Genomic DNA, 22,617 nt, shown 5'->3' on the forward strand with positions numbered 1-22,617 from the left:
GCATTAAAGAACAATACTATTTGCTGTCATTAAGGTAGATTTGAAGTATATGATTTATTTAAGTATACATATTAGTTTAAATAGGAAGAATAAACCATAAATATTTCCTTTCTTTTAGGGTGAATTTTGATGAAATGCTCATCAACTATTGTTTGTCCACATATTGTGGTAATCTGACCATTCAACTAAGCTCACATGAGTCAAACAGCCAGTCACATAGGCCATTAAATTTGATCTTTCATGTTGAAATTCATGAGATAAATGTTGCTAACAATAAGTTCCATATTACTGCCCTCTGTCATTTTTTCTTATTCAACTTTCAGTCCTCATTATCAACTCAAACCTAATTAATATGGAAATATAGAGAAAATATTAATTAATTTAAAATTTAGTTCCTACTGTAGTTAACAATCGTTGGTTTATGTTAGCCCTGCGATATGATTTATGCTAAAAATAGGTATGGTACTGGCCACAAGTTGCTGTATCATAGGATAGCAATTCAATTAATAAAATTGAAAGGATACAAGTTCAGTTTAATGAAGCTGTGCTTATTTTGTGAGGCTTTGTTGTAATGTCTCTTTAGTAGTTAAATTATATTCACTGTCTCCAAACGAATTCAGTATGTCTAGATGAACATTCTATTGTAAGCATTTTTTACCCAATCTTTTTGAACAGTTATGGACAGTCTCATAAGGCAGAGTTTTTATATAATGTAAGATTTTCTTTTTTTCTTATACCAAAGCTAATGCATTAAGATAATTTTCTCTACATTTCTAAGCTCATTATAGTTTTGGAAGGAAAATAATACTAAGATGTTTATTTATAATTGTGTTTTTTAAACAGAGAGTGAAAAATAAATCATTGGAGGATGTGGTTATGTTAAATGTTGACACAAACACTTTAGAGTCACCATTTAATGACTTGAACAACCTACCAAGTGATGTGGTAAGTCTGAAGGGTATTTTGTGGTGAACATCTGTGTGTTTTCTCCTGGACCCTTGAATCTCCAAAAGTTATTTTTCCACCTTTTTTTTATGTGAAATTAAAGAGTTGAGTTTGTGCCTGGGGTGTGAGAGGAGTCAGTGTAGACTCTGTATTTAGTATTTTTACCTTTTGGCAGTTGAGGGGATGTTGAATGGAGCATCAGTATTCCTCGCTGTAAAAGGAGGATCATAATTAAAAAGCTAGATGCAGTCATCAGGCCGAGTTTCTTTAACTACAAGTCTCTTCATCTCATCTGAATCGTTATATTACAAAGCAGGCATTTCTGTCTGCCTAGTGGCATGTCTTGCAAAAGAATGAGAGAGTTTTTGAAGGTAAGAAGAAGAAGGGGGCCAATTACCGGCTTTTGCTTCCCCGCCACCTGCCAGCACTTTTCCTTTTAATTAATGATCTGATGGCACTGGTCAATATAATAAGAAATGCTTGTACAGTTGGGGTCAGAAAATTCTGGCTTTGATCTCCCTCAACTTTCTGAAACATTTATTTGTTTTCTCTAAATTATTTCACTTTTATTTTAATCTTTTCTGTCCTGCTGAGGACTGTTTGTCATTCGCTTTGGCAGAACGAAGACTGCTTACTTAGAATTCTATTTGTAAATTAAACTGCAAACCCAGTTTGTCATAAAAGACATCTGATCCTTTTGAAATGACGAAAACTGTCTTTGTCTGTAAAGGCTGATAAATTAAGTGCCAGTTCTCTTCTGGTCTTTGATCTTCCAGAAGGTTTGTGTGTATGTGTGCATGTGTGTCTGCAGCTTATGATAGGATATATTCTGTACTTCATGTTAAATAGTCTACAGAATTGCATATTTTGGCCTCGTTTTCATTCGAACAGGGCAAGAATTCAAACTAGTACTGTTGCTGTAGATATTTTAATAACTACTTAAAAATACTTCTATGACATAGTTCTAAGATAAAATAATTCCCCTTTAAAAAAATAGCTTTTCTCAAGGATATTAAAATTTGATAATAAAATAACCTCAAGAATATATTTTTCTGTAATCTTAGAGTACTTCGAAATCATTATTAGGGAGTTTAAAAAATGAATTTAAAAAGCCAAAGCAGTTCTACTAGGCTTGATTGTTTTTGTGGCTAGTGTTGGGAAAATATGATCTTAAAGTCAAAATCAGATCATTAATCCCCATTAATAATCTACGTGCCTGCTGACCGTGAAGCGAATCGATCGGACTCCTTCACCTCACTGTAGTGAGGTCGATGCCGGGTACGGACAGATCCGGATCCAGGCCGGCGAAGAGTGAGCTACGCCTTTTTGGCCCATCGCATCTGGGTTGCCTCGTCATAAAGATTTCGCAGAAGTTGCTAGTTGTTCATCAGAAATCCATCAAGTATTCTTCGTTGGATAGAGAAATGATTATGAAAGTAAAGTCCCGACTTGTAAGAATGTTTTCCTTATATGCACATACATCCTACTGTTGATGCCCTAAGGAGAAAGGATTATTTATTTAAAAAAATAAAAAAGGAAGAGAGAAAAAAGGAGAGAAAAATCAGCTTTTTTAGTGTCATTAAAATTTTTGTATTAAGCTTTAATGATGGCTGATTCCTTGAGAAAAACAATCTTTAATAATTTCTTTTGATGGGTGATTTTTCAAAAATTAAGTACAACTTTCCTAGTAGATTTAGTTTGATAGTAAATCACTTATTTGAACATATAAAGAGGTTGAACAACATTCACAAAGCATAATAGCCTAAATATATAAAATGATAGGAGGGACCGTCTCATTGTTTGTTTACAGATAACAGTTACCTAAACATAACTGAAATTGAAAAAAAAATCATAAAAAGGAACGCTGCAGAATGGTGTAAGTGTAACTATATGTATGTTTGAAATTAAGGACCACAGACATATGGACACATTTGAAGAAAGAATAAATCAAAATGGCTCTGAAGTGAAACTAGGGCAGTTTACTGAAGCTAGGAGATTCTTAAAGTTATTGTCAGTTTGTGAAAGTAGTTTATGTGGTTATTTAATCCATCTCTAATAAATTTAGCTTTTTCATCAGTTTTCCAAAAGCTGCCTCTTATAGTTCTGAGGAAATGTGGTGAAGTGTCACATTATACTTTCTGTAATTGTAAATGTTTTGAATGAGACACATCAAATCACAAATGATCTTACTGAGTTTTTTGTGATTTGAATAAAATATACTTGAAACTTGAAATATATTACTATTGCTATTGTTTGATTATTTAATAAATTAACTGATATTTAAATGGGGGCCTTTTAACATTCACCAAAGCATTTAAATTATACTTACAGGCTAGTTGACTTTCTATGCATATGTACTCTATTATTGTGTCAGCTTGACCAGTGGTCTAGGCTGTTCAAAGGTCAGTGGTCACAGTTGTCCTGAATTACCATTTCTTTTTTCCTGTGGACCCTCTGCTGTGTTTCATGCTCTAATCTTCTTAATGGCTTCATTCCAATATTCACACATAATATTTTAGATTTATTGACTGTTAGAAATACTACCATGCCAGTAGCAGTTCCGCTACTCTGAAGGTATTTAAAATTGGAAAAATAAATCAGGGCAAAGCTTTCAGGAGCCCTTTGTTTTCCTTAAGAGAGAGGAAAAAACCTTCTTCCTGTCTTCTGACAAGAACACTTGTTTTTCGATTTCATCATTTCACTAAAGATTTGGATCATTAAAAGAAAAAAACATTTTATTGGGAGTGATTTTAATGATACTGATCATTACATGGAATAACTTTTAAAAGCAGTATATCCCATTAAAATGTACTTTTGTAGGCTTTGTCTATGCATACGTTATTTTATTTTTTAGTGACTATGCCAAATATTGATACTTTTAAACATATGTAGCTTGAGTGTTTTGAAATAAAAAAGTAAATTTAAGGGCCAGTTAACAGTATCAATTACTGTTAGTGTTATTAATGTATGTTGCTAAGTATCGAAATAAAGAACCAGTTGAATCAAATATAGCATTTGAAATCTAAAATGAGTTCATTTTATTTAATAAAATGCACTATTGAGATGCCCCCATTCCAAACATACAAATTTAGTTTCAACTACATGATAATTTTAAATGCTATATTTTTGAGGTATTATTGCTCATTTTAATTTCTACCATCATTAACATTTAAAATAGTGATTTGGAGAATTGTTATTATTTCAAAAGTAGGAAAATCCACTTGGGAAATTAAACTAATTAGAATTATAATTGGATTTAGGAAATTATCTGTGTGAATATTAAAACAATTATAAACTATCTCTTAGATATGAAAATATGTTAGAACTGACATCTGAATAGGTTACACGCATTACGTATTCATTGCTAGGAAAATAAAGTTTGGCCTATATTACTTAACTGTCTTTAAATAATTGTAACTTATTAGATTGTAAAAAAATAATATACACTGAGAAGTCAATATATATGTATCCGTATTTTAGATAAGATGAAGGCACAGAGGTCTATTGTTAATGTTGTTTCTAAGCTTTAGTTCATGTAGGTTGATCCTCAGACTTATGTCCCAAACACTAGACTGTGGTCCCTCTCATATAAAGGTGATGACACTGTGTGATGAGCAACTCTTTTAGAAAATTTAATGCAGAAATGTACTTTCCATTTCATTTTTGTTAAGGAAATGCCAGCATGACTTACTTGATTTAAATTAGGATTGTCAGTACTGTTCAAAAACTCATTTTCATCTTATATATAATACCATTAGGAAATGATTTTCTATTTTCTATTGTGAGGGTGTGTAGAATATATAGTACACTTAAGAGTTATACAATTCACTGTATACCACAGCATATTATAGGATAGCTACATTTAGTATAATGAATATTGAATTACTAAAATATTGAAAAGACCTTATAAAAAGGAGTTATCTAAAATACTGTAGAAGTTATCACATGGAGGAATAGGCTTATGGTTTTGTGATAGATAAGGAAAGACGTAAATTGCTCTGAATCACCAAAAATCAAAAAACCCTAAAGAAAAAGTAGAGAAAAGCTCCAAAACTCTGACTTTAAATAAAAATTATAAATATCTACTTTCGAGTGAGTTAATTTGGGAATAAGTTTGGGAAAGTATTATTGGCTTTTTCAGAGAATTTTTTGAACCAGCTTTTTAAAAAAAATTAAAATATGTTGAACAAATTTAACTTTCAAAACCATGTAGATAGTCAATGGATATGTTTAATTCACTGTATATTTTCTCTAACATGAAGGTTTAATATGTCAAATTGTCATAATATATGTTTTAAAGAAAAAAGAAAGCCCCAGAGAATTTTATATTAGTTCCAGGTTTGCCACAGAGTTGCTCTGATCCTTGCTGTGTCTGACAGTGCGCCAAGTGCCCCCTCCCCAGGCCCCCAGCACATTTCTGGAGCGGCCGGTTAGAAAGCTAACAGCTTCATTCAGGGTTCCCGAGTCATTTAGAGAATGTTTTTCAGTTTAACAGAGTGGACTTGAGGAGACAGATGCTGCCTCTGGAGCAATGCCTTCTCTGCTCTCCAGCTGCCAGACTTTAGGCATCTGGGTGGTGCCCACCGCCCCTCCCAGCCTTGGTGTGCGCTTGTGAATAGGGCGTCAAGTTAAATGATTGTCCGAGGGAAATATAGCTGCCTTTCTTTTATCTTTTGTCATAGAAGTCGCTCTGAATGTCCTTGTTTAGAGTTACTTCCTAGCACATTGTATAAGGGTATTTTCATCTTACTTTCAGAGTAATGGAAGGCATGTTTAATATATACCTTTTTGGCTGTGAGGGCAACGTTTTATTTCCTTTCTCTGGAAAAAATAGTAATCATTGTCCTTCTGTATACAACTTTGGGTGTCTGGAAACTCATTCTTTTAGTTTTCAGAGATGTGATTAGTTATAAAAAGTTTTTTGTTTATAACTAAACTCTTACAGGTTTTGCTATTTTTCCTATTTTCTTGGTGTTAATTTTTTAAATATAAACATTAAATACAAAAGCAAAACACAGCAAAAATCCCCCAAAACTTCAAAACCTTAATAACTGGGCTTCCAAACAATGAAAAAATCTGTTACTTTCTCTCAGCTAAATAACAGAATCTCTCCCTCCCTCTCACTGCAATGATCCGGGCTTTAGCAGTCCCTTCTTCTGTCTCTGTACTTTTGCTGTTTAAGGTTGATATATAGTTTGTAACTCTCAGTAATTTTAAGTGCTCATGAAGGTTTTGGTTTTCTCAGGGTTTTTCTTTTGCAACTAAATTACCTAGTCTTTCACCTAAAGGCCCTTTTTTTTCCCTTTTTTCTGTGTCATCTTAATCTCATGCTTCTCTCTTTTCTTACTGACATTATGTATATATTCTGTAAAAAAAAATGCGAAGACCTTGATTTTGACTTTAAAAATCATTTCCAGTTTGTTTCTAGTCATTTAAGTTTTTGACTTTCCCATATTCAGGAGGGTGTGTGAACAATATTATGAGCAATGTCCCAGTTGCGTTTCCCAAATTTTGCTGAAATCATGTTGAACTTCTGAGTGAATTACATTTCTGGGCCCCATCACAGATATTCCGATCAGATAAACTAGATAAACTAATGTAGAAGTGTGTCTGGGGCGGGTTGTTAATTTGTACATCATTCATTAGTTGGACGAATATGTATCGAGCACCTGCTGTATGCCTGTGTTGCACTAGGAGGCGAGTGAACAGGAAGGCATGAGGAATGCACCCTCCAGTCGTCTGATCCCGGTCACATGGCCCCACCAAGTCACAAGGGATGTTGGGAATTACTGGGTTAACCCAGCAACAGTCAAAACTGGGAGCTCTGTATTACCAAAGAGAGGAGGGCAGGTGCTGGTGGACTGTCCGTAAGCTGAAGTGAAAGTGATTTCAGTCAAGCTGACCATTCTGTGAACTTACACCAGCCTTTGGTGGCCCTGCCAAACTCAGTGTGGATACACCTCCTTGCCGTTCAGAATCGGCTTGAATGTGTGTAAGCCGCGCAGTGTGGGAGGAGGAGGAGGGGCAGGGACAGAGGTTCTGCAGTGGGAAGAGGTTGGCAGATTCAAGAGGTGGAGACAAGACCTGTCTAGCTGCAAGGAGAACGGAAGAAGAGCGGTGCAAAATGAGATTGCTGAGGAAGACAGAAGGGAGGTCATAAAAGATCTGCAGTTCTTGTTAAGGACCTTAGACTTTATTGGAAATTTGATGGAGAATTTTAGCAGAGGAATACTGTGGTGCACTTTGACTTCTGAAAATACCATCTTGGGTTTTTGGTCCTGAGGATTACTGGGATAAGAAAGAAAACAGGGAGATAGTTGAGAGACCCTTTACAGGAGTCACACGAGAGATGATAGCTGCTTGAACTTGATAGTGGCAGGGATTTAGACAGAAGTGGACAGATTTGAAATCCATCAGAGGTTGAGCTGATAGGGCTGGCTTGGTGACAGTGCATGTGGGAGATGAGAAGGGTGAAGAGTTGCAGAGGACCTGCGACTCGTGAAGGGAAGTGACGTTGATATCAGAGACACTGGCGTGACAGTGGTCTTGAGGTGGGGGTAAGAGCAGTTCTGTTTTTCTTAATTGTAGAATGCCCCTGAAAGGAAATTAGTTGTAGACAACAAGGAGCTAGTTAGGATTTGATAGGTAATTTAAACCTATAAAGCAGCAATGTAATGATGCCCTCTGGGAGTATATCATGCTTTTCATTAATACGTCTTGAAGGTTACTTTTCAAATCCTTAAATAGAAGCTTGTTAGAAAATTAAGTGGAAAGGGTTAGTTTTGTTTTTTAAAAAACTGAACATTAGAAAGACTAAAGAAGTTCAAGCAGTGATTTAATATCTGATCCAAATGATGACCAAATCATGTTTCATGGGGGGATAAACAATTGTGACTTTGTAGCTTTTTCTTAAAGGAGATGACTATTTGAAGCATTAACTTTTCTACACAGTAATTTCTAGAGTACAGGTTAGTTACGAAAAAGATAATTTTGAAGCATCTTAGGGATGTTTTAGGCTATGTAAGTTATCTAAATATTATTTCTGAACATTTCTTTTTACCCTGTGTTCTTTACCCTCTGGTGTTTCTCTTTGCAATCCTAAAAAGTAAAATTAAAGTTTCTGGGTTTACTGGCTAATTCATTTTCCCTGAAAAAATGCATCTAAAAGTCAAGTAAGGGAAAAATCTGTAACTTCTCTGAAAAACTCAGCACCTTTGTATGCTTTCCCTTTCTGACTCCTGGTTGGCATAATTACCTCATTACTCAGACTGTGTGTACGTGGCCTACACTCTTTAAATTCATACCTGTTTGCCATGTTTGCTCACTTAAAAACCTCCTTTTATTCATAGTAAATTTAGTGCTAAGGGGTATAGGAAAGAACTGGTAGTAATATTATGCTGCAGTGAACTCCCACTGTACTAAAACCTAGGTTATAATTCACCTGTGGATGTCCATGTAGAGGCCTGCGTTCTCACTGTATGAAACGAATTTAAACATTTGATAGGAGCAATGAAATTTTCATTTCACTTATTTCTGAAGTGCTTTTTACTGTTTGACTACTTTCTTTGGTGTAGTATAATACATAATTAGACTTAGATAACTTATTTTCAGACTGCATCATGATAACATGTCAGTTTTGAAGTACTCTAGCTATTGGAGACTGAAGCTTGCTTTACGTACTTGAAAATAAAAAGACAATAATTGATACTTTTTCTGTATCACGTGTGATAATACCCATGTGTCTAAGGTTCCAAATGCTTTTCTGAATTCAGTTATATGTGAATATTAACTTAAAGATTTCATGAAAAGATGTACATTTATTTCATAACTAAAATTAGAACATGGAACTTAAAGCACAAAATGTTCCCCAGACCAAGTATTGAAAAAGTACAGCAGAGACATCACCCTTTTTATAGATTAAAAACTGGTAAAAACTAATTAGCACTGCAGAGGACAGTGGTAAGTGGAGATAATTCACTCCAGTGGTCTAGAGGGTAGGGAAACAGCAAGGCTGACGTAGTCATTTCACACTAGAGTGATATCCTATATCTAAAACTGACTTTTAAAAGCAATCTCATTTTTACAAGCTTTTTTGAGCATTCATTTATACATACAGAAATACTGAATGCAGCTGCCTTCTGGCCTCTGAAAAACAGGGACACGCTCGGGTCTGCTGACAGTCCAGGCCTGCCTAGACTAGGTCCGGACAGAGCTCTTTCCATGCACTTTGTAAAGGCTGAAATAATGTAGAAATTAGCAAATAAAGAATGTAACCATATTTCTTGCTAGGCAGCTTTTTAGTCTTAGATCTCTGTATGAAATTAGGTACTGTGCTCCTGTAGAATAGCGCTGTCCAATAGAAATACAGTGCAAGCCACATATGCAATTTAAAATCTTATGGTAGCCATGTTAAAAAGTAAGAAGAAAGGTGAAATTAACTTTAATAATGTATTTTATTTAACCCAGTAAATTCAAAATATTATTTTATCATGCAGTCAATGTAAAAATGATTGAGATATTGCCTTTTTTGGGTACTAAGTCTTCAAAATCCAGTGTCTCTTTTACTCTTACGGCAGATCTGTTTGCACTAGTCACATTGCAGTCAGAACTTGGGGTAAAAAGGCTATGTATCCTAATACTTGATTTGTGGAGAACTGAATTTCAATTTTATTTTTTATAGAAAAATACGTGGAGGAATTTTCTTTTGCAAAGTTTAAGGCATGACATTTTTAAACATGCTTTTTATTTTCTAAAGTAAGAATATTAAATCAGAAGGTTTGTTTTTGCATCCTTCAGCTATATTTAGTGTTCGAATATTGGGTTATCTAAAAATGTTCATTTTTTGAGGTTAGATTTTAACAATAAAAACTTCTTAAATGAATTCTGGTTTATGCACTTTGGGTGCTAAATGTATTGGGCTCTAAACTTTTATCTGACTTTATGGAGCTTGGATATAAATTGAAAAGATCACAGCTATGGGGAGACGACCTTCCCTGGAAAGGCCTTTCTGCATAGATTATGAACATCATAACTCAATAATTTTTTCAAAACTGTGGTCATAATTGGACCCGATGGGGGTCCTCTCTTTGATCAGGTCACAGTAACTATGACTTTACCCTGGAAAATGTCACTGCTGTGAAGGTTTGTCACCTGTGGAGCCAGTCTTTCCTCTGATGCCGTGTTCATTTCTCATTAGCATTATTCATAGTTTAGTTGTTAATTAGGTTGACACTTCAGTCACAGTCATCATCTATCTACAAGAGTAGTCATTGCAAAAAGAAAGAAAAGTATTCCTTCTTGCATATATATGTAAAGAAGAAGTATTATTTTGTTATCTGGTCATTTTGTAAGGATAAGAACATGTTCTTTTAAAGGAGCAACCGGTCAGTTTGCCCCATGAGGTCATTTTCTTAGAATAGAATTTTAACATGGCCAAATGTTCCCATGTAAAAAGCACCGATGAAGAAAGCCTGTGTTGTGATTGTAAGGAGTGTAGTTTTCTATCATGTGTGAAAGGAATTGGCCAAGTGAATCGGATGGATAGAAACATCACATCCCTCCCTGAAGAGGAGCAAACAGCAGGAGTTACGATCGCACTGCAGACGCGCACCTGCGTGAGGGCTGGGCCTGAGTGATACGCACTCTGAAACATGCAGAACCTGAAAGTAAAGGATGGAAAGGCATGGAAAACTGTTAACAGATTCAGGTGCTTTTTAAAATTATGCGAATTCCTAGATAATGTTTTCTTCGACTTAAAAACATTAATGTTTATTCTGGTTACTGGTTCATAGGGCGGTGACACTGGACTTAACCCTGGCATGTGGTGGTAGAAAAATTGGACAGAGCTGGGTTTAAATCTCAGTTTTGCTGCTTATTGGCTGTATAGTGAGGGTAGATTGATTCACATCTTTGAGTCCCTGTTTCATCACTCATAACCAGTAAGAGGAATACTTTTTTAGAAGAATGTGAAGATTAAGTGTATAACATTTGCATAACACAATTCTCTACACATGCATGGTTGGGTCTCAAAACTTTAACTTCTTTCCCCTGTTTTAATCTAATAATGGTGAAAACTTTTCAATAGATGACTAGAAAATTACATATACAAATGAGGCTTCCAAAAATAAAATTAAATAGTAAGTGATCCCGGAGGACCTGTAACAAATAACCTTACGTAGCAGAAATGAACGATACTCAACCGGTTTCATCTCAAAACAAGTAGACTCTTGCTGTAATTGCTAAAAATCTGCAGAAAAGTGGCTCACAAGCAGTTTACTGTAAAATAATTAAAGCTATTTATGTCAAGAGGCCTTGGGAAAAAAAGAGCATAAACCAATTTGCATTAGCACCTTACTATCAGCTCCTGCTTTCGTTTCAATTAGCAGACCAGCAGGTGCTCTCCGCAGTTACGAAGATAAGCTGTCAGGGAGGAGGATGGGTTTTTGGCTGACCTGCCGGCTCTGTGGTCTGCCTGCTGATCGGGTTCGTACCTCGCTGCACCAATTTCTGAGGTGTTAATTTAACTGTTCCTCTCTGTCCTGCAGGTCTCGGCCCTGAAAAGCAAACTGAAGAAGCAGGCCACCGCTACTGGGGACGGAGTGGCTAGGGCCTTTCTTAGGGCGCAGGCCGCTTTGTTTGGGTCCTACAGAGATGCCCTGAGATACAAACCTGTAAGCGCTTCATTTCATCGCTATTTTGATTTGCTTTTTTATGTTTCTTTGGAATGGGGCAGAAAAAGAAACATTTTATCACACCTTAAAAAAGTATCATAAAGGTCTTCTACACTGTGTCCCCTCTCCAGTTTCTTGACTTTTGGTTTTGGTTCTTTTAGCAGCCTTTAGTTAATATTTCCCACATTCTTTTGCATTATCAGCTTTTTTGTTCTAAAATTTGAGTACTTATCTCTTAATTAATTAATGAGTTGTATTAGTGCATTTTAAATTAACTACCACACATATTAAGATCATTAAGAATTTAGCATTTTGTTTATTAATGTGTTTAGAAGTGACAGGTACAAAATGAAAGTTTTAAAATATTAGAACTTGAAAATTCTGTGATATTTGTATACTGTCTTCCTAATACATAACACTTTTCTAAGTGGGCTTCTCTGTTTAGCATATCCTAGCTAGTGTCATTTCTTTTCTCTTTGGTACCCTTAAAATGATTATTATATAGAATTGTAGCCACCATTTCACCTTTTTAGATGGTCCGAAAAGGTATGTCAAAATATATTTGTTTCTCTCCCTGAAATATTGGTTAAGTGTTTAGTCTGATTTTATGAAAATCATTACACTGCCCTTCCATCGTGAGGTAAGTTGTAATGGATGAAAAACATTGAGTTAGTATTATTAAGTAATATGACCTTCTATCTAATAGGAAGTCCTGCCATTATTAAGCTGTGTTACCATGACCTCTTCCCTTAGTGTCTCTAGACGTCTATCTTTCTTTGTAAAATGAGAATTTCTGTACCATCCCTGTCTATCTTTCAGGTGTGTAAACCCTGTCATAAATTAGGAAGCTCTAATAAACGTCCTTTCTAAATCAACTCCAAGTCAGTGGTTCGCATCCTGTGGTTCTTATACTTCTGAGGAGTTACTGAGTTATTAGTACGAGTCCTTAAATGTATAGGCAGATCAGCTGTATAGATACATATGTCTAATTTGCATGCTAATCTTTTAGAAATACTGTGTATATTTCTGCATCAGTAGAAAGCATCATAGAACTCGTACATATATGCATATCTGACATGAGGAATCTTAAAAAATTATTAACAGTTAGAGGGTCTCATTCTTTAAAAGACTGAAAACCAGTCATTCATACTACAGTAAGTATATTCATACTCAAATTATTGAACATCAGTTAAAACAAAAATGAGTTTCAAAGACAAAATTAATGATTAATTTTAGTTGTTAAATTTTTTTTTAAAGGGATTGATTTCAAGTTCATAGGGGAAAAGCCAAAAGTTCCACTTCACCTGAATTTTGCCACATTTAAGTACTCAACTAATCTTTATAAGCTACATTTTTCTTTTCATTTTCCTTTTAAATTTGTAAAAAATTTCATTCAGATTTGAGGGAAGTGAATTGAAGAGAAAACTTTCTTAAATGATTTAAATTATCAGTTGAACAGATTGGGGTACAAGATTTCAGTGACTGACTGTTCTTGCTAATATTTTGAAAGGCAAATTCCCACTGTAGTGCCATCATAGAGTATTTTCCCAGATTACTGATCAAATCTTACTAAAACGTATCAGGCTGTCTGCGCTTCCTTTTCGTGACTGACTTTTCTCCTTCTGTTTTGCTTCCGGCTCCCTGGGGGCCTGGGTGGTGTTTCATTCTGTGCTCCTTTATGTTTTTCTTTTAACTCAGTCTTGAAATGAATAGAAGCCGAATTAAAAAAAAATACTGAAGTGTATTTGGACAATTTAAAAAATTTATTTTCAAAAGAAATAGTTTTTAAGGAAAATGTTATATTTCTTTATTGTGTATAAAATACATTTGTTTGAGGCATTATATTTACAGATTACCCTGTATTCTAATTTATTAAAAGTACATTTACTTTTTATTTTATGAACTCTTTGGGGACACTTATGTAACAGGCATATATCTTTGATATATTTGCTGACTGATATAAAAAAAAGAGCTGAGTTTGTAAGTTAAATTACTTTGTGGTTTTGTCTCTTCATAAATATATTTCAGTTTTATCTTTTAGCTATTCGAGTACAATTGGAAAGGGAGAAATTACTAAGTAGCTTTAAATGGACATGAATTCTTTAGGTACTACTTTTTAAAGCTTCACGATAGTTTATACACATAAAAACGAGCCATTATTTCCCTTCCACCTAACAAAACCTGTAGATGAGGCCTGAGCCCCCCGGGGCCCTCCCTGTCACCTGGCGTGCAGGGCCCTCTCGACGGGCAGGCCGTCTGTCTTCCTCTGCCTCTTTCCTAAACCCTGGCGTCAGTTCAGCGACTTCTTGAGGCGCCCAGTTCCCCAGCTTCTGAGGCTTCCAGGCCTTTCTGACACCTGTCTTCCCGTCAGGGCTTGACCTTCTTCACCTTTAATGGCCGCCCCGCTCCTTCCTGGTCCTTGAGGCTATAGCTCATGCTCACCTTCTCTTTGTAGGAATTGATCATACTTTTTTTTCTTTAACGCATTTTTCTCTCCTTTTTTACATTATAGTTCTTTCACTGTTTTTCTACACTCATGTTTATTAATTGCTATTAAAATAATAACTGACCACTGAGCACCCACTGGGTACCAGGCATTGATAGGAGGCCCTTTAGGTAAAGTTATTTAATCTTCCCAAACTTCAAAATGTTGCCCTTTTCATTTTAAAGGTGAGAAAAATGATCTTCATAGAGTTTAAATAACGTCCCTAAAGTTCCCCAGCTAGTAAATAAGGGGCTGCCTCTTAGTCTGTTCTTCCCACTACGTCGCTCTTGCTTCAGTGGGGGTGCTTCTGTTCTGTCTGACTTCATCGTTACATCATACCCTCCTTGAGATAAATTTCCTCAACTTACATTTCTTCTAAATGAAGATACATGGAAGGTATTTAATACACACCTATGGAAAAACTGAATACATGGTTCAAGCTTTTACAAGTTTTCTCAAAAGGAGCATCTCATAGCATGTATATAAATTGGGGGTATAATTTGTTATGTGTGTGGTGTGTTCCCATTCACGGGTGTCTGCCTGGGGTGACTGCCCCTCTCAAACGGCCTCTTCCTCCCCCTTGTCTTCCCCAGTCCTGGGGAACCAGCTGGATGCGGCTCTGGAGGGAAAGCCCTTGGGATGGTTTGAATATTCATTTTCAAACGCAAGAACTAAATACGTAGGCCAAATGCAGCAAAAAATAACTTAGTGTATAGATGAAGCACTTAGACTGTCTGAGAGACAACTCCTAATATGGTGTTACTTTTCTTATAGGGGCTGATTTACACTCTCTAAATGATACAAGGCGTGACTGACAGATTTGTATCTGCTCTTATTAACAGAGAAAAATGTAAAACTCCTTAAACCTGTTAGAAAATGATTTAAATAAGATAGTGGATATTTTGCGCCATTTGGATTTTAGCCACCAAGCAGGTTGGCTGCTTTAAAAAAATTAGAAAACAGGAGATCAAACTAATATGCTAAACAAACTAAAGAAAAGTGTTAAGAGCACAAACTCCAGACAGACTGCCTGCGTTTGCGCTCCTCGCCTAACTCGTTCCGCGGCTGCTGAGTAGTTTGTATGGCACTTGGCAGACTCACCTCCTAGCGCTCTTCTCTCGTGTGTTAAAAAGGCATAATATTTCTTGGGTTGTTAGAGGATAAAAGGAGTTCATAATGTAAGTTACTTGGAATAGTGCCTGGCATATAGTCAGCGCTCTCTGTATCTGCTGTTATTATTAAAAGTGACAGTTTAGAAATAATATATTTGGTAAGGAAAATCCCTTTAAAATAATGAAACTATCCTCTGATCCCTCAAGAAGAAAACGTCTGTCATAAGTTAGAGAATACTTCTAAATGATTACATTTAATACCAATAAAGGGTCATCAGTTATTCCTCTGTGTATCATTTGTGTCATGAGGTATTAATAATAAAAGTCAAATTTTTGACCAACAGCTAATGCTAAAGAAGTGTTTGCCTGAGTTAAAATATTACTTATTATATTCAAAGGCATATGCTTGGTTATCCTGTCTGAGAGCATAGAGGTAACACTCAAATCTCCCCCTTTGAATACTTAAGGTGCTGTCATTTGTTTCAGTCACTCAAGTCTTTCTGAGCTGCTGTGAGTCTTGCTAATGGATGAAAAGCAAATTCCTTTTTAAAATAATGATTGGTTAGTAATCTGGACCTCTGCTTAGTAAGTTGGTAGAGTCGTCCTCCAGACATTTTTTGGATTATATTCCTCTAAACTTTATCAGTAAATAATGTTACATTTTGTGATTAAACTCAAGCAATTTAAGCACAGGACTGGTTGGCATTGATAATTCTAAGTGACCGTTCACTTAATCTTTGCTTTAATGCTTCTACTTGACACATTTGTAACCGTCAAGTTGTTAGAGATTTGAAAAGCCAAGTAGAGAAATACACTCACTCTCCCGTTGCGGCTTCGTGGCCGCTAAAACATTTCAGGCTTCCATTCGCGTCATTATCAGAACTTAAGTGTGCACCTTTTGACTTCAGAGATGTTTGCTACCAAAGAAATTTTTCTTATGCATTTGGCTTTCTGATAGAATATGGTTTCTTTTATGGCACTTTCTGCTCCTGTGTCTTTTAACTAACAGGGAATTCTGCTTTATTGCTTTAGCAGAAATAATCTGCACAACTACTGTGGGACAGGTAGAACAAGGGACTTGGCTAGTAATGTCTCCATCTTTATATCCCTGGTAGTATGTTTATAAGAAGAGTGTTTTTCCTTAAATTGTGGGGAGAAAAAAATATATTTTTCTGTAGTATGTATAAAATTAATACATCAATCTAGTAATCTTTTTAAGTGTTCACATTTAACCAAAGTGCTAGAACAACTGTGCCTAATTTAGAAAAATCGATTTCTTTTCCCATGTTAACTTGCTGAATCGTAGGCAAATTGAACATTGACAGCTATAATTCTTCAAAACAGATCTAATAACTTCAGGATAAATTCATATATACAGAGAAGATTTTGTTATTAATGATTAAAATTTGTGATTTGAATATGAGACTCTTCAGTTATTTTCAACAATGCAAGAAATATTGTTATATTGTTATCATGGTTAATAAACTCTGAGGAGACTTGCAGTACCTTCCATAGCATTGGGACATGTGGAAGAAAAATGCTGTGTAACCTGAAAAACCTTTTTTTATTATTTTCTGTCAGAACCTGAATATATTTGAATATTCCCATGAGAGAACGGATAACAGAGTCTTTCAGAGATCTAAAAACTTAAATATACCATCGTCATGCAGACATTTGTGCTTGATTTGTTAATGCTCCTGACATGACAGTGACGTCACACATTAAGGATACGCTGAGCACACTTAAGGGATGGAGTATTATGTTAATGTTTTTTATTTACATTTTTGGGCACTATAATTCACCTGATTCCTTAATTTTCAGTACGAACTCTTGCTAAGTCATATACATCCTTAAAGCATAAAGATCTAGTCTGTTTTAACTATTTTCTTGTTCTTGTAAAATTTCCTATTCCAGAAGACAATATAGAACTGGAAAGGTATTCATTCTTAAAAACAAACTAAACCAAAATATATTGATAATGGTAATTTCTCTGAAGCTAAACATAAAAGTACAATAGGAAAAACAGCCCCATCTCATCCATATCTTACCTATGCTCTCATTATCCTGTAAAAATAGGTCAAACAGTAACTGGATGTTTATTGAACACTCAGAATGCAAGGTGTACTATGTTGGGTGCTATAGGGAAAGCAAAGATGTATAAGGATTTAGTCTCGGACCTCAAGAATGCACAGATAAAATATATAAAAACAACTTTTAATATGATGCAGAAAGTAAATGCTGAAAGAAAGGTGCAAAAGGCTCTGGATATTCAGAGGGAGAATTTTCTTCTTTCTGCTGAAGATAATCCAGGGCTCTGTGAGGTGAATCATGTGCCCTATGGGCCAGGCTAATGCCACTGCAGGGCAGTTCTAAGTCATTTATCTGCCGCAGCTAGTTGATGGGTCTCACTTAGATGTAGCTGGGACAAGTGACATGCAGTTTCTAGCCCAGTGACTCTAATGGTGCCTTTCTCTTCCTACTTATTAGTCATTATACAAGTGACTAAGTGTGACATTATGGATAATCTTGAATCTGCTCTGATTTATGTTGTAAAAGTTAAATCACAAATGAACTTGGTATTTTTACTATTAATAAGTAACAAACTACCTAGCAAGTCTCATTCTAGAGTGCCTAATATGCTGCTGATTCATTCTCAATATATTTTTTTGACTGGCACGATGCTTAAAAAATGTACCAACAAGTAATATTTATGGGTCCTTTATGGAAAGTCAGCTTCCTTCTCTGTAATAAAGTCATTCCTAACACAAATACATTTTTCTTACATTCGTGTCCCTTTCTATGATATTCTGTCAAAATGATTTTGGTCTTGATTTTTTTCTGTTGTCTCATCACTGTTCACAGAGCAAAAGATTCCGTTGCTTTACCATCACGTCAGAACTTTCCTGTGAAGACTTTTCCTTTTTCATCTTTTTTATGATTCTACTAGATTATCCTGTGTCCCCACAAGCTATACATTTATTTACTTTTTCTGTCAGTGAACAATATAACTTTTAAAAATTGAATTACAAATGAGTATTTCTTAGTTGCATAAATCTTTTTCCATAAGTAAGGTGATCAGCTTAACTTTAATACTTAGCTCTCTGCAGATAATTCCCAACATACATTAAACCACAGGTCTCACCCACTGCATCTCCAGCGCTGTGCTGCCCATCTCCGTGTGCCCTGCCGTGCCTGCGTGCCTCTGCTGTGCTGCGTGGGCACTGCTGGGGCCTGCCCTGCCCAGATCCGTGTCCTGGCTCGTGCCCTTTTTTAGAGAAGAATTGCCCTTGGCAAAATGGGAAGCACCTTGCCAGGCACCTGCCACTCCTCCCACCAGACCATCTCTAGTACTGCCCAGTGATCAGGTACAGGAAACTGGCCTCCTCGCCTCAAGGTGGGGCCACCTCTGCCGTGCACTTAGGGCTTCTCCTCAGGCCGACGCTGACCTCCACTGGAACCGCATGCTTGCCCGGCTTTTTTCCCCTGCCCTCTCCTCTTTCCTTTAATACCTGTTTCTGAGCATTCTCCACTGAACCATCACTCAAACAAGAATCCCTGTCTCAGGCTCGGCTTAGAATCTGTCATAAAACGCATGTGAAAATTGATTTTATCAACTTCCTCTTAAACCTGGTTTTCTTTCTGTATTTCTGATCTTTAATAAATGAAATCTTCTGATCCTCATACTAGAAATCTGGGTCATCTTTGACTCCTGTTTGTGTTGTTCCTGTGTATCAGTGGTTCTGAACCTTCGGTGTCCGAATGTCTTCACACTCTTAAATTAATCACGGATATCAAATAACTTCTGTTGATGTCAGTATATCTATCACTGCTCACCATATTAGACACTGAAAATACTTTAAATGTATATTAATGTATTCAAAAATTACAGACCTACTACAGATAAGCATAAAACATAGTTTTATGAAAAACAAAAATTTCTAAACAAAAATTTTAGAAGAATAGATTTTTCTATATTTTTTCAAATTTCTTGAATAACTGCTTTAAAAGAAGTTGGCTGTGTTCTTGTATTTGATTCTGCTTCCAGTCTGTCACAATATTCAAGTCATGTAGCCTCTGGTAAAACACAGTTCTCACGAGAAAGTCAAAGTGCAAAGGGCAAACACCATCTTAGCATCATTATGCAACAGTCTTGATGTCGCCCATCCTGTGAAAGGCCTGAGTCCCTGGACCGCGCCTTGAGAGGCCCTGCCCTGCCTCGGCTGACTTTGCCATGGAACGTTTGGCCGTGTGGTTGACCTCATGAACTTCACACCCTCGCAACCCAGTTTAATCCACTTACATTCTCGGACCCTCAGCTTCCTCATCCTTAAAATGAAATAATCGTCAAAGCCCACTGTACTCTTGGAACTAAGGAACAAATAAAATATTCACATAGTCTTGGATACTCAGAAATGGCATGATTTGTAGTTTGAGAGCATAGACTGAGTTTGAATCCTGCCTCTACCACTTAGATGCTGTGTAGTCTTGAGGAAGTTACTTAACCCTGTTCCATGTTTTAGTTTACATGTAAGTATGACAATAAGTTTGAAGGTTATATGAGTTAATATGTACAAAGAAGTATTCAAGAGAGTGCCTGGCACATAATCAATACTGTGTAAGCATTAATGTTGTTATTACTATTAGGAATAGTAATAAGTGCCCTATAAATGTTAGCCTAGTATTAGTCATTACTGTTTTTTCCTTTCTGAAGCCTAATTCATCCTTTCCTGCTTGATTTAATTGCACTATTCATCAACCTGCCCGTTTCCACTGTTCCATCTTGCTTGTTAGCTCTCCATTCTAAAACATGCATCTTGTCACTTCATTGAGCAGATATATCTGTGAGATTCTTGATGCCTTCAAGAAAAATCACCAACACTTGAGAATAGAATCTAGGCCCTTCTTCAGTATGACTCGGAGCCATACGTCTCTTCTCCCTCTGGTGCTTTCTCTAATTTATACCCACTCCGAACACACAACCATTTTTGGTCCGTGTCTGTCCCCTCTCAAGACTACCTTTTCCGTCTTTGTTTCATAAAGCCTCCATTAGTTCCAAAAGCAGCTCACATTTCCTCTATGAAGCCACAGAGGCTTCTGAAAGAAATCTTTCATGCTATACTGTAGGCATAAACTGGGAGTTTACTGGGCAACACTGGATATAGTCACTGACTTAGAACAAGAAATTTTTTGAAAAACCACTCAGTACTAATACTGTTTTTTAATCAGATCTTTAAAAAAAATCAGAAGATCCTAAGCAGAGTTCTGTCTTATCATGCCACTCAACTTGCCTTGGACTTAAAAGAACTCATACTGAGGAGTCATTGATAACGTGATTCTTAGCATGCACCAGCGAGAATGACAGTAATTGAGACTCCTGTGTATTAATGCATAAGGCTTTAGAGCATTGTTAATCAAGACTTAATTTTCTTTCCCCAGGAGAAAATTCTGATGTGTCAGGTCTTTGTCACAGATGTTATCAAAGATTCTTCATAAACAGACTGTGTTAATCAGTTGAAGGTTCTGTTCAAGGCTTTCACCATGATTGGTATTAAAATGGATGGACAGACAGCAAATCTGAACTTGCTCTTGAAAGACTGAAAGCAATGGCTGAAAAATTAATCAGGACAGAGTTCTTCCCTCATAACTCCCACAGGCTGATGACTAAGTCGCGCCCGGCTCTTGGCCAGCACAGGTGGACTTTGTTCTCATCCACTTTCCCCACCGGAGGCTCTCCTTCCTCCTGCCTTCCATGCCAGTCCACACAGTGCTTGCTTGTAACCTGGGAAGTCTAAACTTTTCATCGGAGATACAGAACTTTATTTTTGAATTGAAGACTATTTCAGTTGGTGATAGAACTTCATACTTGAAGACTTCTGCAATGTTAATGGCAACTTGTAGACATATCTAGACAGTAATAACATACATCTCACATGTTAGGGGGAAAATCCACATAAAAACAATAGCATTGATCACTTTGCAATAGCAGTGAGTAGCTGGAGCTGTCATTAGAGGCAAGATTTTATTTTTAAACTTTGTATTTACTTTTGAAAAGATGTCTTACAGAGCAAGGCTTAGCTTGCTGTTTCACTTACTTTTAAACATTTATTGGGCTCCCAGTGTAACTAGATGTGGTGTTAATGAAAGGGATACAGAAACAATGGACCTTAATCTTTAACAAGATGGCCAGTTTATTGTGTCCCTTCACTGTTAGATTCTAAGTTCTGTGATAGTGGAAATACAGAGTGTTTTTGATTATCCAAAATACATTTATGTAAATTAATCCAATTTTTAAAATACATATTTAAAAATTATGTATAACACTTAAGAATGTCAACAGTGTAAAAATGTATGATGTCACTTTGATGGATCACTGGCTGATGATAGGTGACAGCAATTATTGAGTTGTCTTCTCTAATCATTTGTTTAAATTTTATTTTCTTCCTTTTATAGCAGTGCCATCCAAGAAGACTTTTTGTGATAAAGGAAATGCTCCATATATGTGCTAATACAGTGACCACTTCTCACTTGTGGCTCCTGAGTATTTCAAATGTGGCTAGTACGACTGAGGAACTGAATTTTTAATTTTATTTAATTTTAGTGTATTTTAACTTAAATAGCTACATGTGACTAATGGCTACTGTACGAAATAGTGTGGTATGTAGTGTTGTTAACTCCCACGAGGCAGTGGTAAAAGTTGGATTATACAGACTGTCTTGTTATTTTATTCATGCAAGAACCAATTTTCACAACTTTACTTAAAAGTACCTGTAATCAAGGCATTTGGTCTTTCTTTAAATTATAATTAAAAATTTTTTAAAGTTCTATTAGAAGGTGAATAGGCTCACTTTTTCCTTCTTTTTGCAACATAAAGATGCTACAAGATCCATTATAATGAATAAATCATTGTCACTAATCCATTTTCATTTTGATCATAAATTTCAGTCACTTACCTTTATATGTATTGAATGGGCAAGGGGACTATTTAGGCTGTTGAGAGAAACAGCAGGGGGGTAAAGAGAAGCCAGTGAGAGATGATTTTCTCAGGTCATGCATGGTAATCAATAGAGTGAGTGGAATCTATGTTCAGAATTTAAGTTCTCACCAGTTTGGGGGAGGAGCATCTGGTGGAGCATAAGCTGCCATAAGACACTTTCAGATTTATGATTATTTTGCAAATAGGATAAATTAAGACAGATGCCAGGTGAGACTTACGCCAGAGAGCATCCAATCAGAATTTTATTTGCAGGGATGACAAGAATGTGACTATAGACCTGTTAATTAATTTAAAAAGAAATTAATCATAATGTAAATGGCAAAAATCATGCAGCAATTTTTATATAAGAATGTTTTCTAATCAGGATGAAAATATAATTGTTGGGCTTTTTCAGATATGCATGTTGTTTTT

General features: G+C 36.0%; 1 protein-coding gene across 17 annotated transcripts in view; it reads left to right on the forward strand.

Moving 5' to 3' along the window:
* Positions 1–22,617, forward strand: part of DENND1B (DENN domain containing 1B) — a 268,058-nt gene that overhangs the window by 174,238 nt on the left and 71,203 nt on the right. For 15 of the 17 annotated variants that reach the window (XR_012123013.1, XR_012123012.1, XR_012123014.1 and 12 more), the window contains 2 exons: positions 844–945; positions 11,490–11,615. Coding sequence is in view for 14 of the 17 variants with exons in the window: in XM_037004680.2 (XP_036860575.2) it covers positions 844–945; positions 11,490–11,615 (228 nt within the window). In the remaining 3 variants the exon portion in view is untranslated. The remainder of the gene's footprint in view (positions 1–843; positions 946–11,489; positions 11,616–22,617) is intronic. The other 2 variants (XM_073217218.1, XM_073217215.1) reach the window with 1 other exon arrangement.

The sequence above is a fragment of the Manis javanica genome, chromosome 11 (genome assembly GCF_040802235.1).
Source record: "Manis javanica isolate MJ-LG chromosome 11, MJ_LKY, whole genome shotgun sequence".
Classification (NCBI taxonomy): domain Eukaryota; kingdom Metazoa; phylum Chordata; class Mammalia; order Pholidota; family Manidae; genus Manis; species Manis javanica.